The 15,309-nt window shown below is 38.2% G+C and overlaps 1 protein-coding gene across 2 annotated transcripts in view; it reads left to right on the top strand.

The window, feature by feature from the left end:
- The window catches only part of cog6 (component of oligomeric golgi complex 6), a 70,391-nt gene that overhangs the window by 20,183 nt on the left and 34,899 nt on the right, over window positions 1-15,309 (top strand). For both annotated transcript variants that reach the window (XM_088920663.1, XM_088920662.1), the window contains exons 5-8: window positions 10,856-10,967; window positions 11,772-11,854; window positions 12,674-12,744; window positions 14,342-14,435. In XM_088920663.1, coding sequence (XP_088776789.1) covers window positions 10,856-10,967; window positions 11,772-11,854; window positions 12,674-12,744; window positions 14,342-14,435 — 360 coding nt within the window. The remainder of the gene's footprint in view (window positions 1-10,855; window positions 10,968-11,771; window positions 11,855-12,673; window positions 12,745-14,341; window positions 14,436-15,309) is intronic.

Below are 15,309 nucleotides of genomic sequence, written 5' to 3'. Positions count from 1 at the left end.
AAAGATTTCCAGTACATGCTCTGCCAAAGCAGTTCAGTAAATATCTTTGTTTAACGCCAGGCTAGGACACTTTGTGCTCTAAAAACAGCATCATCTTGCTTTGGCATGGATGGTGCAGTGGGAGTGAAAAATGTGCTGTAGGAGCACTAAATATACTTTAGGAGGGATTTTCAGGTGATTTTGCACAGAATCCTTATTTAACTCTATACTTTTTTACAGAATGGGACAGGACGTGATCAGTTTACTACTATAAGGCAGCAAATGTAAAGAGAAAATCTAGTGATACTGTGTCTATTTAACTACTTTTTCACAGTTGGGGTGTTGTCGTTCAAGATCTTACATTGACATTCTAAATTTGCTTTCTCAGCAATGTTCAAAGGAACTTTGATCTAGAGACAGGCAGGAACATTTTGATTCCCTTGCTCATATACAGTATCTGTATTTTGTCTGCTGCTGTTTGCTGCAAGAACTAACTGCTTTGTGGACTGTGTTTGGTGACAGCAACAAAGTAGCCTAGGTGTTTCCAGCATCTTAACATAACAGAAACGGTTAAAGGCAGTGTAGTGACTCAGTAGTAGATAGTTCTGTAGTAATTTTTAAAGGGTTTAGATCCTTGAGGCTGCATTTGCAACAGACGGCTTTGTTTTTGGAGGACAAAGTGAAGTCGCAGTGGTACAGTAGGCCGGTCTGTAGCTGGAAATAAAAGAATGCATGCAGCCTTAGGCTGAGTCATCACAGAGTCGCACTTCTGTTTATAAAGCAATATTGCTGCTCTGAATCTCTTTATATCAGAATATTTCTCCTGCTTTTATGCATCAATGACTGAAGTTGCCTTCATAAGGGCAAAACTTACAAATCATTTATGATAGCTGAATTTCCTTTACAAAGCTTATATGCTAATGGTTTCTAATGGGTAATTGACCCCTCTAGCTTCATATTTCACAAGGGAAGACGATTAAGGAAGTTGAGAGAGTAAAGAGTTCAATTGTGGAGAGGGAAAAGCGCTATGATTTCTTAAATTGTTGGTTCAGCTAGAGCACTGATACAGCCTCACATTGAAGAGAAAACACTCTGTCTGTTTGTGTCTGCACATAATAAGGGCATCATAAAAGGGTTATAAATCACTACCTGTCATATGCTAGGTAATTCTTGGCATCTATTACAGATTCAAGAAATACAACAAATATACTGTCACAGATATTGTTAGTTCCTACATTATTGGTATCTTCCCTCTATTCTACTGGTGTTATTCACTACACATGATTAACTGTAATAAATATCTACTATAGATCAATATATATATTGTAATTATATCATGTTAATTGAACACTAGCATTTAGCGCCCAAGACTTCTTTAGTCGTTCTGTATCAATAAAGTAACTCAGTGTTATCATACATCCCATATTTTCCTAATAATTGATACAACAAAGTATCTGTAATTTCAGTGTATGGAGTTGTTGGTGGTGGGGAAATATGCCTTTTACAGTTTGGAAAAGAGCATTGCATTTTGAGGAACTAGGACCCAAATTCCAAGCTTACCGCGTCCTTCTCTCACGTGCACAGAGGAGACTGAGAAAGTGGGCCACAGAAGTTGCCCTCATCCGCTGCCAAATCGAATACCATCTGCAGCGACGTGGAGCATTCTGTGGCATTTATGGCCTGTGGTGCGAAAAAAAAAAAATGATTGTCTTTCATGTCAATGAAGACAAGGGCTTGTTCTATAAATATATTAAAATTGCTGGTTTGTGCACTTAAACACAGCTGGGAAATAAACAAACGAGCGTGCGGCCACTGCTGTAATCAAGCGAAGGAGATTCAGTGGCTGCAAGCCTACACACGCCAGACTGACAGCAACCACACTTTGGGACTCCGTTTCCCCCATCACATGCACATGATGATCAAAGTGCTGTGAGAGAGAGTCAAAATGTTGTATTGCAAAGCTGCACCCCTCAGGGCAACATACACAGAGCCTGGGCACCTTGTTAAAAAACTACCACTCACAGTGAGTAACTATATACACTTGAACCTAGGGTAACACACCTGAGGTACTCTGTATCAGAGGTGTTTCAAATTAATGATGAGAAAAAAACCACTATGCTCAAGGGAGGAATTCTCTATTCCAGGTTATTGTCATTTAAATTGGGTTTGTTTTACTTTTTTGTTTTATTTCTCTCTCTGCGGGGCAAGGAGTAGAATCCTTAAGGCATTGTGTCACATTCTAAAATCCATTTTTCTCCATTGTTTTTTAAAGATGCACGTATTAATAAAACAGAAAGAAGCTTGTTAAAAAAATAAAATTGCTCATTTCAGAATGGGATTCCCTTCCCTTTTCTTTGTCTTTCTGTGTGTTTTTTAGTACCAGTGAACAAGAATATGTCCTCTGTATTTTCAGTGACCGGATTGGAGATTTTTTTCTTACTTTGTAGCATTGGATAGATTAAGCTGTGCATTTACTGTGCCCTACTAAAGATTAAATAATACTCCATTTTGTGACCTGTGCCTCCATGTCACCCTTTTCTGAACTGTCAAATGATGCATAGTAAATTTGAGATTTAGCAGTGAAGAATTCCACATGAAAGCAATGGAGAAATGATCTAATCCAGATTGTCAGAAGACAATGGACGTGCTTTCCCATGTGTGCTATCTGTGAGCAAAAAAGTCCCTTCAATATAATTTACTATGGAGTGGGCAATTTGCCCAGAGTTTGCCTACAGGGAGAATGAGAATCTAGGTATTTGGAATAAATCCTTAAAACGCAAAGCAGAACAGAGCCAGTCTGCTTGAGGGATAAATATAAATCCAGAATAAAGCTATTGCTCCTTTCTTCCCTTAACACTCTTCTGAGAGACAGTCTGTGCATTGTAGGAAGCTCAAAAAGGTTTAATCTAATGCATGCTAACTCTTCTCAGCACTTAAACTTTGTATTACTTAGAGGAAACTCTGATGTAAAGTAAAAACTCCACAATCTGGCATTCCTTATAACAACTGAACAATAGCTTACAAATGTATATGCCAGAAATGTGGTAGACTTTTTTAATACAAAACCTGAAGTCCATGTCATAGTTAAGCACTATGCCTGTCAAGGTAGTTTAGAAAAAATGCTGCCAGGTCACTGTGGAAGATGAAAGTTGGGCCATTATTTTTTCGTATGTGATGAGGGTCAGTCCACAGCAATTGAGAGTTATTTAAAGGCTTTGAATTTTTCAGATGTTATCGGAAAATAGCTTGAAATAGCAGCGGACTAATGCTGGCTAAGAGAAGAAACTGCTCTGTGGACAGTTTTTGGTGACTGCAGCAAAGTAGCACTCCAGCTTTGACTCATTACAGAAAACAGTCCCAGTTACTGTGCATTTTGTCACAGACATGGATTATCTCCAGGTCAAATACATACTTGTGTAACTTTTGAAGGAGTTCCAAGGAGTTTTCCATTCATAACTATCAAACATCTACAGTCCAACAGTCCTGTTATGGGAACATTTTGATCTTAGTCATCTTGCATACAAAAGCATCCCCTGAAAATTACATAGTGGACAGACATTCCAAAAAGACAGCTTCTGTTCTTGACAAAGGTTTGGAGATTTCAGTGTTGGCAATCTTATATCAGATCACATATGGAAGTGGAATTTTATGAATACTACTCTTCATCAATTATTCTTCGCCAGCACAGCTCTGCCCTCAACCAATTAAAGAGTTGTCTACAAAAAATTAAGAAGGAAGACATTTTTCCACATAAAAGTAAAAATAAACCCATTAGCAACATACACAATTGCTGTCACTTGACATTTCCACAGTGACATTGCAAAGAGGCACAGCACATCAGCATAAGTGGATATAAAAACGTTTTTCCCCAAAACAACCTACCTGATCAAGAATACTTTACATTAGTTTTGTGGTTGAGGTTTAGTTTTTTAGCTTTAGTTTTCTAGCTGGAGTCATCTCTGGTTAGTGTAGTGCAGAAAGAAATTGGCTGGACACATTAATAAAGGTTGGCTATATTGCCAATTTGAATTGGTCTGATTTGTCTTTGTTGTTTTCAGTTCTGGTTGAACATAGTTCATTTCCCAGCTGATGGGATTAGTTTATGTTTTCACTTGTTATGAGTTTGTTTTCGCTGTTTTGCATCCTTTTTGTGATATAGTTTGGGTACAGCCAGATCCCAGCCACTCTGCAGTCAGTCTTGACACAGGAGGTGCTTCTTCCTAAGAGCGAGACTTCAAAATGTTTCCTTAGAGTCTTTCAGGTTTTTGTTACTTAAGTCTGAGGAAGGACAAATGTCTTACCACATGTTTAAATTCCTTTGTATTTGCAAGTCTTTGTTCTATTTCTGTTTGCTGCCATGCTTAATGTACACCTTGTTTTTAACTAGCAAATAATTCAAAATTGTTAAGACATGTTAAGAGTGAAAAACATCTTACTGCAAGGTAACTTGTGAGATCTTATCAAACATGTAACCTTTTCTTTAATTTTATGACATTAAGAGTGTGGTGTTTTTTATGATCTGCAGGCTTTTATCTTCCAAGATCTGGTGTCACCTTGTGGCAGTAGGTCCAGTTCTCTTTGAACCAAACTAGTATTAAGACAGTTTTCTGTGAGAGTGCTTATTGGCAGTTGTAGCCAGTGGTTCTGTTTTTTCAAGCACCTTTGGAGACAAGGCGGCCACATATTAACCATCCCAGCTAATAGCCCTTAATTATAGTCCTCAGCACCAAGGGAGGCAAGAGGTCGATAGTCACAAGCCTCCTTCCTTGAGATGGTGTCCCTTGCACTCACTAGGAGCACTTATAGGTGTTGTAGGTTTGCGTGCCTGTCTATAAGCTGATTCATATGTACCCTGTCATATAGTATTTGTATACAGCCTCATGGGTCTCCATATCTCTGTCTGCGTGAGGAAAACTAGAAAGGCCGAGTCATGATGTCACTCATTTCGAGTTCGGTGCATAGACTTGATGGGAATGCTTATTTTGCAGGCTGTGGATTTTTTTTTTTTGGTAAGAATTGTCCAGACATTACTGTGTTTTGACACAAAACTGTCCAGACATTACTGGGTTTTGACCCGGTGATGAATAACAAGAAGTGCCAAAGATAAAAAAAAGTATTATTTTAAGAATAACAGTGAAATGAATTTAGACCAGTGTTAAAAATAGTGTTGAAACTTCATGTAGTTAAACATTCACATGGTAGTTTTTTAACATTTAATTTTGTAAAGGAACCTTTAAAAAAAAGTTTTCCAGAGCACTTACATGCCTGTCTGAATGTCTGCCTTAGGTTGCAAACACTTCATAATGCCAAGCTAACATAAACTGCCAAGAAAATGTTTGTGAATATCTTAGGTTTGTCTGTATTCTCATTTTAAACCTAAAATGTACATAGACAAAGACTTTATTAGACTTAATAAAAGACGATACTGTATAAAATGACGTTTACTTGGTTCACACAAAGACAAAAATCCCTTTTATGAGGTCCTGAAATCTTTTTCAGTTGTGACACATGATCTTTCCTCTCAATTATTTAACCATCTGATTCTAATTAACGTATTAAATGTGTTAAGTAAACTCATATGTAATTAAACAAGAGGTTCACTTATTTCATATACACAGATTCTTGTTCTTTTTTTACAGCTTCAAACACAATTATGTCTCAAAAAACATTTAACACTTTTGTTATTTATGAAAACGTGAGTGACAATTAAATCAGGGTATCATAATGGAAAATTGTAATTCCACTAATTATAGTAGGGGCTCACACATTTTCCCCGGCACTGTAGGCCAACTATCTCTCTGATCTTTTCAGTACTATGCCCATTTGAAAAGCAGTGATGCCTTTTGTCTTTAAGGCTGTTTCTCCTGTACCTCAAACATATTCCTCTGAGGCATTGCTTTCTTTAAAGATTGTTCTTAGGGAACAATTAGATTATGTTTTACATTGTGTTATTTTTAAGAATTCCGCATACTGTACAAAACGAAAGCATTTCCATTACCACACAAAATTCCTGTTTCTCGATCTATCTAAATCCCCACCCTCCATTTCAAGTTTTGCATTAAAGGATCCCAGACATACGATTATACAAATGTGCAAGAAGTACGGGACAATGAGCACCTGATTACAGCAGCATTTCAAGCCTCTTCTGAGCCCCACACCTTCCCAGGGTTCATGAATGTGGCCTGTTGAAAACTCTCTATAATTAAGTTATAAAGAGCCAGGATCCAATAGGGAATGAGAGCAAAAAAAAAGATAAAGGTTGTATTAACAGTTTGTGCTGGACACTTTATGTGTTGAGCAGCCTTCTGTTTTTATGTGCTCTGTAAGAAAAATAGAAAATTACCATCAAGTCCAAATGAGTTAATGATATTTGTGTTTCTTGATGGCTAATATTAAATAAAAACTAAATCATGAAAGTGGCTGGTGCCCCATGGTTTATACTGTAGCACTGAGTCATTGGTGATGTTTTTAAGTCATTTTTGCATGATGCCTGAAGCATATTTCATGGGAACTGGTGATGTAACACTTTTGCGCAGTGCTAAAAAAAGCATGTTGGAAAGCCAAGTTAATTACCCATTTCATAATTAAGCCTTACATTGGAATGGATTATAATCTTAGAAGCTAGATTTCATAAAACACCACTATAAATGTATCAAGTATAAAATATAGTTACTAGTCTTTTAGCTGATTTTGACTTAAGCGTTTTAATGTTCTTTGTACAGTACAACACCGATGCCTTAAAAAAAACGTGCTTTACCAATGTCTTTTTTTACCCACCTAGTGATGGAGGGGGGTTTTACAGCAGTTTTTCTTCTTAAAAGAGCACAAGCTAGACAGTTTTGAATTTTACTTATCTATGCGCAGTGTGACAATTAAAAAAAAAAGGTAGTGCACACCAGCTAGCAAGAACTGTCCACTGTTGTTTTACAGTCCCCATGGTGCACTACAGTATATACTGTAAATTCTATTACAGGCTAGATGCTATCAAACAGTGTGTATCCCTTGTAATTGCCAATGTGTCTTCTTTCCTCTCTGGCTATCAGTTATTTAAAAGATATTGCTTATAAATTTAAGTCTTTTTTGTTACCCTTTCCTAGGTAGTAAGTAATTGGGGTTCCCAGGCCTGATCTACAATATACCTGCTCAAAGTGCTCCCAAACACAACAACTGAAAAACACGAACAAGCAAACAAAGAAACATATTCTTGTCAGATGTAATTTTCAGAATTGGGCTCACGGTCAAAGTCCATTAAGTACCTCCCTACCCCGCCCATCCCAGGCCTGGGAAACCTCCTGGGTAATTTGATGGGATTCGGAGCTTCGAAAGAAGCCCTTGGTGTGTTTGGGGAAGCAGGATGATGTCCGTGGTTAACAACCGAGATACATTTTGAAGTGCTCTCCCCGAGGCCCTAGTGACCTCTTAAGGAAAGGTTGGTGTGTGTTCTGTTTAACCCCCTCTTGCCCTCCAGAGATGGTTTCTAAAGGAACATAAGAACATTAAGAAAGGTTACAAACGAGAGGAGGCCATTTGCCTCATGTAGCTCGTTCAGTAGCTAGAAGCTAATTGATGTGAGGATCTCATCTTGAATGAAATGGTGATATCAACTTTGACATCATGGATGGGATGCTTGTTTCAGACTCCCACAACACATTTTTGAAGCTTGTTGTCTCCGTTTCTGTTCATGAGTATGTATTTCAGAGGATAACCAGGCTACTGTTTACGCAAGTCTTCAACACTTTTGGAATAACAAACCTAATTAAAATCATCTCACATAAAAAGTCTCGTTTCAGTATTTTGTTGTGTAGTTTAAGTGTAGGAGTCTGTTACAAGTCTATTATACAGCAAAAGGGTACATTTTAGCAGCACCATCCCTAGAGAATGTCAGGGGGCTTTAACACATAAACAGTGTTAAAAGTAAAAAAGAATCAGTGTAAAGTATTACCCTGCAGGCTATAAATAACTTTCAGGAGAAAGGTCTTGACAGCACACTTTAGTTTTTTCACCTCACTACTTAGTGATTTCAAACTTTAGGAAACCAAAAAAATTAAATGTTTCACATTAAAGAAGTTTAAATTATGTATTTTTAAAATGTTCAACTGCATTATATTTTTTCTAAATGGTAGTACATCTTTATAAAGCATTTTATATAGGCTTTTCGTAGCATGCTAGAGATGGACTCTCAGTACTTGGTTTAGCAGTGGCTGTATAATTTCTGAAGCATTTGGATCTTATTGAAAGACCTGTATAAATGAAAAATGCATTGTAAATCAAGTACCAGACCTACCTTGACCTCTGTTTAGCGGAGCCTGGAGATGTTTTTTGTTGAATACAAAAGATTTTGAAGAGGGTAATTACATGAGTCTGCTGGATTAAAACTCCATCTTACTGTGACCCAGTTTTGGAAATTATTGAAAATGTATGGATATTTACATTCATTCCAAGTATTGTTTTGTGAGCCAATACTTGATTGGTACACATAATGCAGGAAGGTGAGGTGAACCAACCAAAGCTTTTCTTATTTTTTTTACACTTACATGTTGATTTTATAGTCCATTAAAGTAGGTTTTAAACTGTAGAAAATGTGAGAAGGAAGGGAGCTGCTTCACTAAGTGTGTATTTTGGTTATTTTGGAAGGATCGGCCATATCTTCCTTGAATTATTCATTGGGACACATTTGTTTTAATTATTTATATGGAAAAAGTACAAAAGTTTTTTTCTGTGTATTTTTATTGCTTTTCAGAATAAATTATTTTTCTCCCTTCCACCCAGTTATTGATTAATAACATTATCAATAGCAATTAATAACAGAGTACAGTAAGAGCATCTAACCAAAATACAAGGAGGAAATTCCCAAATCCAAATTCCTATCCCTTCCGCACATATGGTATTATGACCCATATACTACACATACATACATAATCAGAAGTCAGCTAACATAAGAACCATAGACAGCAGTATACAAAAAACAGATATAAGACAGAGGTAGAAGTATTTTAAGATTTGCATGTCTTCTTGCATAAGTCTGTTAACTTGTCATCTGTTCCAACAATGCAATATTCATACCTTAACTATCTGATGTAACAATCACAAAATAGACCATGCAATCTTCTGTTTGCTAGCAAAATATCACTTTTTGCTTTGAGCCTCAAAAATTTGTTTTTTTCTTTTCAAGCCCCGCAGCAACTGTAACACATGACAACAAAGAACGAATGAAAGTCAAAATCAGTGCCTCGCCGTGGGTGTAGAATTGCATAGAACAGATGACTTTTCTAAAAGCTGGGGCAGAAAATACAGAGCAGAGTGGACATTCATTTCTGTCAGAGGTCAGCTCTCCATTCACTCTTAAAATGGAGGAAAGAGAGTGGGGGAAGATGGAGGAATAATCCTCCCAAACATTATGCCTTCGTGAGAGAGAAAGAGAGTGAGAGGCCTAGTGTTCCCAGGGTCTTTGGCAGTGAGTGTTCTCTCTGTGGAGCACTGTTGCCATGGTGACCATTGTGCCCGAGGAACCTCACCTCCACTTGGGTCCCCACTGTGAACAGAAAGTTGGCTAGTTTCTGTTTTCTCCTTGTTCTTGTCTTCCTCTCTGAGGAGGTAACGATATGCTGCCTGGTTCCCATGTTGCTCCTGATTTTTATTTGTATGTGCCAGGAATGTTGGTGAAAAGGGGATTTTATGTTTTGGTGTCATTGTGGTTTTATTACAGAACATCCAAAGGGCTCTGCTTGTTCTACACAAGCATTCAGCTTGTAGAGTTTTCACAGTGTGGCTAGATGAAGAATTCCCTTATTAGTAATAGTACCAATAGTAACAGTATCAATAGAAGAGTGAAAGAACGCCGCGAGAAAGACAGTTATATAAGTTGACCATTTTATATATATATATTTCGCTGGAGGGTGTGGTTAGTAAAATGGCCCTAGTTCCACAATGGTAGCACTATCATTTCTCTCTCTGCTAAAAGCTCGAAGATAAAAACTTAATAACTACAAATAAAGAACAGATTCTAATAACGTAATGTTCTTCATATAGCCATGAAGTCAGAATGCTTAGTCCGAATGTTGTCTGAGTCATAGTGAAACATAAAGCGCATTTCAGTGTAAATTTATGAGGATTGTGACAGAGTAATACCAACGGAATATTGGAAAATAGGAATGCCGCTGAATAACAAAAGTTCACTTCTTCAAATAGAGGAGCATTTTGATGTAAATATGAGAATATGTTAATTCACTTAAATCAACACCAAAGAAGCTAAGCAATGTTGATTGCTGATTGACTGGTCTTTGAATTATTAATCTTTTCTTAAATTTATAAGATTCACATTTACTTTTGGGTCTGGAAGAGACCCAGTATAGGATGAGAAGAGCATGACAGCCATCTAGTGGGCGTTTTAACAAAAACTCAAGAAAAAAGTAAACTTTTACAGCGATAGTGTGTCCCTCAGACATTCAGTATTGTATGAATTTCTGCATGGTCTCACACTGTTTGGTTCATTCAAATCAAAGACTTTCTGTGAGCCCACTATATAGTATGTGCAAGACCTCAATACTTTCCTATGTAAAGCACAATGATACATACCTCATCATTGTAAAGAGTGCATTTTCAGTCAGATGTGTCTGTTTTGTATATAAAATTGCAAAAATCATATTTTGTGTTCTTTTAAGCTTTTCCTTTATTTTAGTTGTTTTACTTTGTTCACGACATTTACGCAGACCTCATGGAAAACTTTCTTTCATCTGTTCTTCTGTTTGACCTTTATCCTATTTCTTCCTAATCCTTATCCTTTTCTCTTTCTTTCTTCCTTCATCCTGTCTCCTTCTTCTCCATTCTCCATGCCCTCCCATTCTTTTCTCATCCAATGCGTTCTCCTCCCTCACAGCCACCGTTTGGAAATCCGAGCTCAGGTTGCACAGGCCTTCCTGGCCAAATTCCAGCTGACGGCAGAGGAGATGAATGTACTGAGGGGATCCAGGGACACCCCAGTCACCGAGGTACACAGAGAACACAGTGTTCGCTCGTACGTCAGGGAAGTGCGGACAAAATGGATGTCTTGACAGTAACCGCTGGTCTTTAGAGACTGGATTGATCGGAAAGACTCTTTCAACCAATGTTGCCACTTTAACTTCAGTCAAAATCAAAATGGACTGACTGCTTAGTTTTAAAATACTCCAGCTCTTTATGTACATAAATACTCCAGTTTATATGTTCAGCTCCAGAGCATTAATTAGATATTTTACTTAGCAAACCCATTTAGTTAATTTTAGGTACTCAGTACTCATAAGTGTCCATTGGTAGGTTAGGTAGGTAGGTAGGTTAGATCCCCTTTTCAGGCCATAAAGAGCCAAGGGCCACCATTTTTCTCAACCATCTGACACTGGAAATGGAGGTGATGTGGTCAACATCACCCTCCGGCCGGCCTATTACCCCTGGAAGGATTAACCCCTAGTACTCATTTGGAAAGCAGGCTGAGTGGACCTGGGAGCCGTCTGGAAAGAATTAGAGCAATAAAAAATAAATAAATAAATAAATAAATAAACCTTTGGGCAATCTCAGAATTATTTTGAAAGCTTCTGACTTCTGAAAGAAGCTTTGTAGTTAGGAGAAGCATGAACAATGTGTGGTTACACTTAATAACCGTGTTGAGAACATATACTACTCCCAATAAAACTGCATAAGATGTCATTTGCAGTTCAATAAAAAGGTTAATATAAAGTGTAAAATACTGAATATTCTGTATTCTATAAATACCTCTGTAGAGAGCTTTGTTTTCACACACTTTCTTCCCCTCCCTGCAGGACTTCTTCAAGGCCTTGGGCCGAGTCAAGCAGATTCACGATGATGTGAAAATCCTCCTGAGGACTAACCAGCAGACAGCAGGGTTAGTGAGGCTTCTTTCTGCATTGCTACAAGGGAGAGACTGGGGAAAACCCTTCACATTGAGTCCTTTTACAATAAAGGAAGAATGATTCTGTGAATAGTGGCATAAAAAACATTCTAATGGCTTTGCTTATTGGTTTAGCTCCAAAATGTATAATTTAGCATTCAAAATATATTTTTGTGCTAGCCTGAATTTTTCGGTCACTTTAGGCCCTTTCTTCCAGGTATTGTCACATTAAAGTGCGACTACCACTATTTAAATGGTTATGTTCCGCACACATCATTGCCATTTGAGTCTCTGTGAGTGGTATGGACAGGATAAAAACCTATGATTCTTAGAATATAAGATTTTTCTAGGAATAAGCAGAGTGTTGTACCATATTATCCACTCAGTTCACAGAGTCAATTGATACTTCAGTTAATTATTATTATCCCCTGGTGCAAAACTGTTTTTGTGTCCAATTCAACAGTACATCATAATACAACAACGGAGATTTCCTAGATCTATTACTGTTATGTCTTGGGGTACACTGGTGTCTCACAGATGGGATTAAAGCAAGTTCACAGAGGAGGTGGTGTGCCATACGCTCCATAATGACATTAGCTTTCTTTATATAACCCTTTGCTGATCGAGCGCATTAAGGCTGGTCTGCTTAACCTCAATGATTGTGCTAGTTATGTTTTCTATTTTCCTTGACCCACAACAGTGTATTTATGTTATCAAACAGCCATAAATCTGCCAACAGATAAAACAGTACGTTCAGATGTTCATCTCTTAATTTTTCTGCTTTAACAGTTGTCACCACTTGTTTGGTTGCAGGCTTGAGATCATGGAGCAGATGGCTCTTCTTCAGGAGACGTCGTATGAGCAGCTGTACCGGTGGGCTCAGAGTGAGTACACGGAATCTGCTGTGTGATGCCGAGCGGCAGGGGGAAGTGCCACCGAGTCTTGCAGTCCAGACAAAGTTGTGGTAATATTTTAGATCATCAGAATAAAACCTTTCAACTTGTTTTAAACTGGTGAGTATTGTATAAAATGGAAAGCAACCTGCTGCAAACTTGCTGTACCCTTTATTTGGTTTCTGTGCTTTTTTTTCCACAACTAATCATTGATCATGAAAAACTTCTTGTGACAGTCTAAATTTTGTAAGATAGATAATACTTTATTAATCCCGTAGGGAAATTGATGAAATTTCCCTACGGGATTAATAAAGTATTATCTATCTATCTAGATAATACTTTATTAATCCCGTAGGGAAATTTCATCAAAAGATCTTTGGTATTGTACATTGGCTTCTTTGTTGTTCATGTTTGGATTTTTTCTTTCGTAAAAAAGATCTCCACTTATTTTTTTTTTACTGAACAAGCTCCCAAATTCACTGGTTGCCTTTATGTATCAGCATAGAGTGACACATGGTTATATAAGGAGGTGTGAACAGATTCTCCTGACTCTCACACCAATCAAGCCACACAGTACGGTTTCTGCAGCGACAAACAGAAGGTTAAGCTACAAGTAGGGTAGAGAAGCATCACACACTGACATCAAGCCTGTAGGCACCTGGGAAGTTTCTCTGGGACCTGAGAGAGCTTTGGCCTATGCTATTCCTAGTTGTGTTGGGCCAAATTAAAAGTCCCATGACACATTTCATAAGAATAGGGGTACTAACCCAGTGCCCAGGCTATTTTCCACTTTGGATTTGCATTTTCTGACCTCTCTTAAATTTCCTTTTAATTCAGTCGTTATACTTAAAGTGCTTTGGGATCAGCTGGGCTGAAAAACTAGTTAAATGTATGTAGTTATGAAATATTTGCACCACCACTCTAGGAATACCAATCACAGATGGCTAAGTGACATGACCCAGGCTTGAATCTGTGATAATCTGGGTCAGATTGCTTAACCTGCACTTAGTGTGAAAGTCCGTTAAGTCTCTTGAGTGCCCCTTGGATTTTTGTTTTTAATTACTCAGCAGTTACGGATCACATGAATCACAGCCATGTACTTATAATAGCTGGCAGTTATTTTTTCCCTTTTCTCTTTCTGTATCATTTGTCAGTTCTATGAAATCACCTAATACACAAAGTTGTTTTTGGTCATCCTTAACAGAAGGTGTGCATTTGATATTTGAATATTCAACCCCATTTGCTTGAAATGTGCTAACCCTTTTTTTCCTGTCAAACATAAGAACATTGTGTATCGTGGAAAAAATGATGGTGTTCAATTTTCCGCATTAACTGTGGGAAAGATGTCCCACAGTTCCAGGGAATGGTGGGCCACAGGCCAAAAGAGGCTCTTTGAGCTGCCGAGTTGATTACAGCAAAATCTCCTGACGTGTGAGCTAATCCTTTGGCTCGTTGGGCAGAAATGGTGCGTGATCTGATGAATAGCAGTGAAATGCCTTTTGCCCGTCTTTAGTTCAAAAAGGCAAATGGCATACGGCAGTCCATTGTGTCTTTGGCTCATTCAATGAGTCCTTTCTTTTCCTCCCAGATGAGTGCAGGGGGCTGACCCAGGAGACATGTGACATCACTCCAGTGCTGAGCCAGGCCATGGAGGCCCTGCAGGACAGACCCGTCTTGTACAAGTCAGTACCGCTCTGTACCGCAGTCTGCTCCCTGGTCCGTGCTCCCTGCTCTCCGCCATCTCTTGCTGCCTTCTTCACTACAGTCAGGGCCTTGTTCAAATTTGAGAGGGTGGCACAGGCCCAGACAGGGGAAATGATGGAAAATAAAACAGCCGTGTCTCATTGGTGTACCTTTCTGAGCACAAGTTAGCTGGTTATTACTGATTGACAGGACTACTTTTTAATTCTGCAATTCCGTGTTATTTTTGTTTCTCGTTTGTTGTATGTTTAATTGCAGAACACTGCCATATTGAAATGGACATAAGTGCAAAACACCAAGCACTAAAAGGAGCTCAAACATCCATGTCTGCTAGTTTGACCTTGCACATGACACAGATTGTCATGCAAAAAACTGATATTTACAGTCTTTTAGGGAATGAAATTGGCATTTCTATTGTTTCTGGAATTGGGTGGTATACAGTATGTGCTCTGTCTTAATATTGTGTTGATCTTTCTGAATAGTCAATCCACCTTTTTCTAAAACACATTTTAATTGTCCACTCAGCCAGTTGGATTTGTTAGTAGTTTTATAAAATCATCTCCTTTGTCACACCTACCTCTAGACTCATTGTCATTTGGCATGTTACAGGCTCCCCTACTCTTGACAGGAGTTAGCGGTGACAGAAGGGAACAGCATTTGCTTAGGTGACATCAATGTACGTCTGCAGGTATCCTGCAAGTCGCAGAACTGTTTGCTAGAAAGCCATCTGACCTTGACTATACCTTTGCATGACTTACATTTGCGTGGTAAGCTTGGAAGGCACAGAAAATAACAAAGTATGTAGTCTCAGAGAGCAAATACTGTATTAAAACATGGGAAGCGGGTTAGAAATGA

The sequence above is a fragment of the Atractosteus spatula genome, chromosome 7, assembly GCF_055471065.1.
Source record: "Atractosteus spatula isolate fAtrSpa1 chromosome 7, fAtrSpa1.hap1, whole genome shotgun sequence".
In the NCBI taxonomy this organism is placed as follows: domain Eukaryota; kingdom Metazoa; phylum Chordata; class Actinopteri; order Semionotiformes; family Lepisosteidae; genus Atractosteus; species Atractosteus spatula.
Note: the sequence above shows the minus strand (reverse complement) of the source record. Positions and strands in the feature narration are given on the sequence as shown.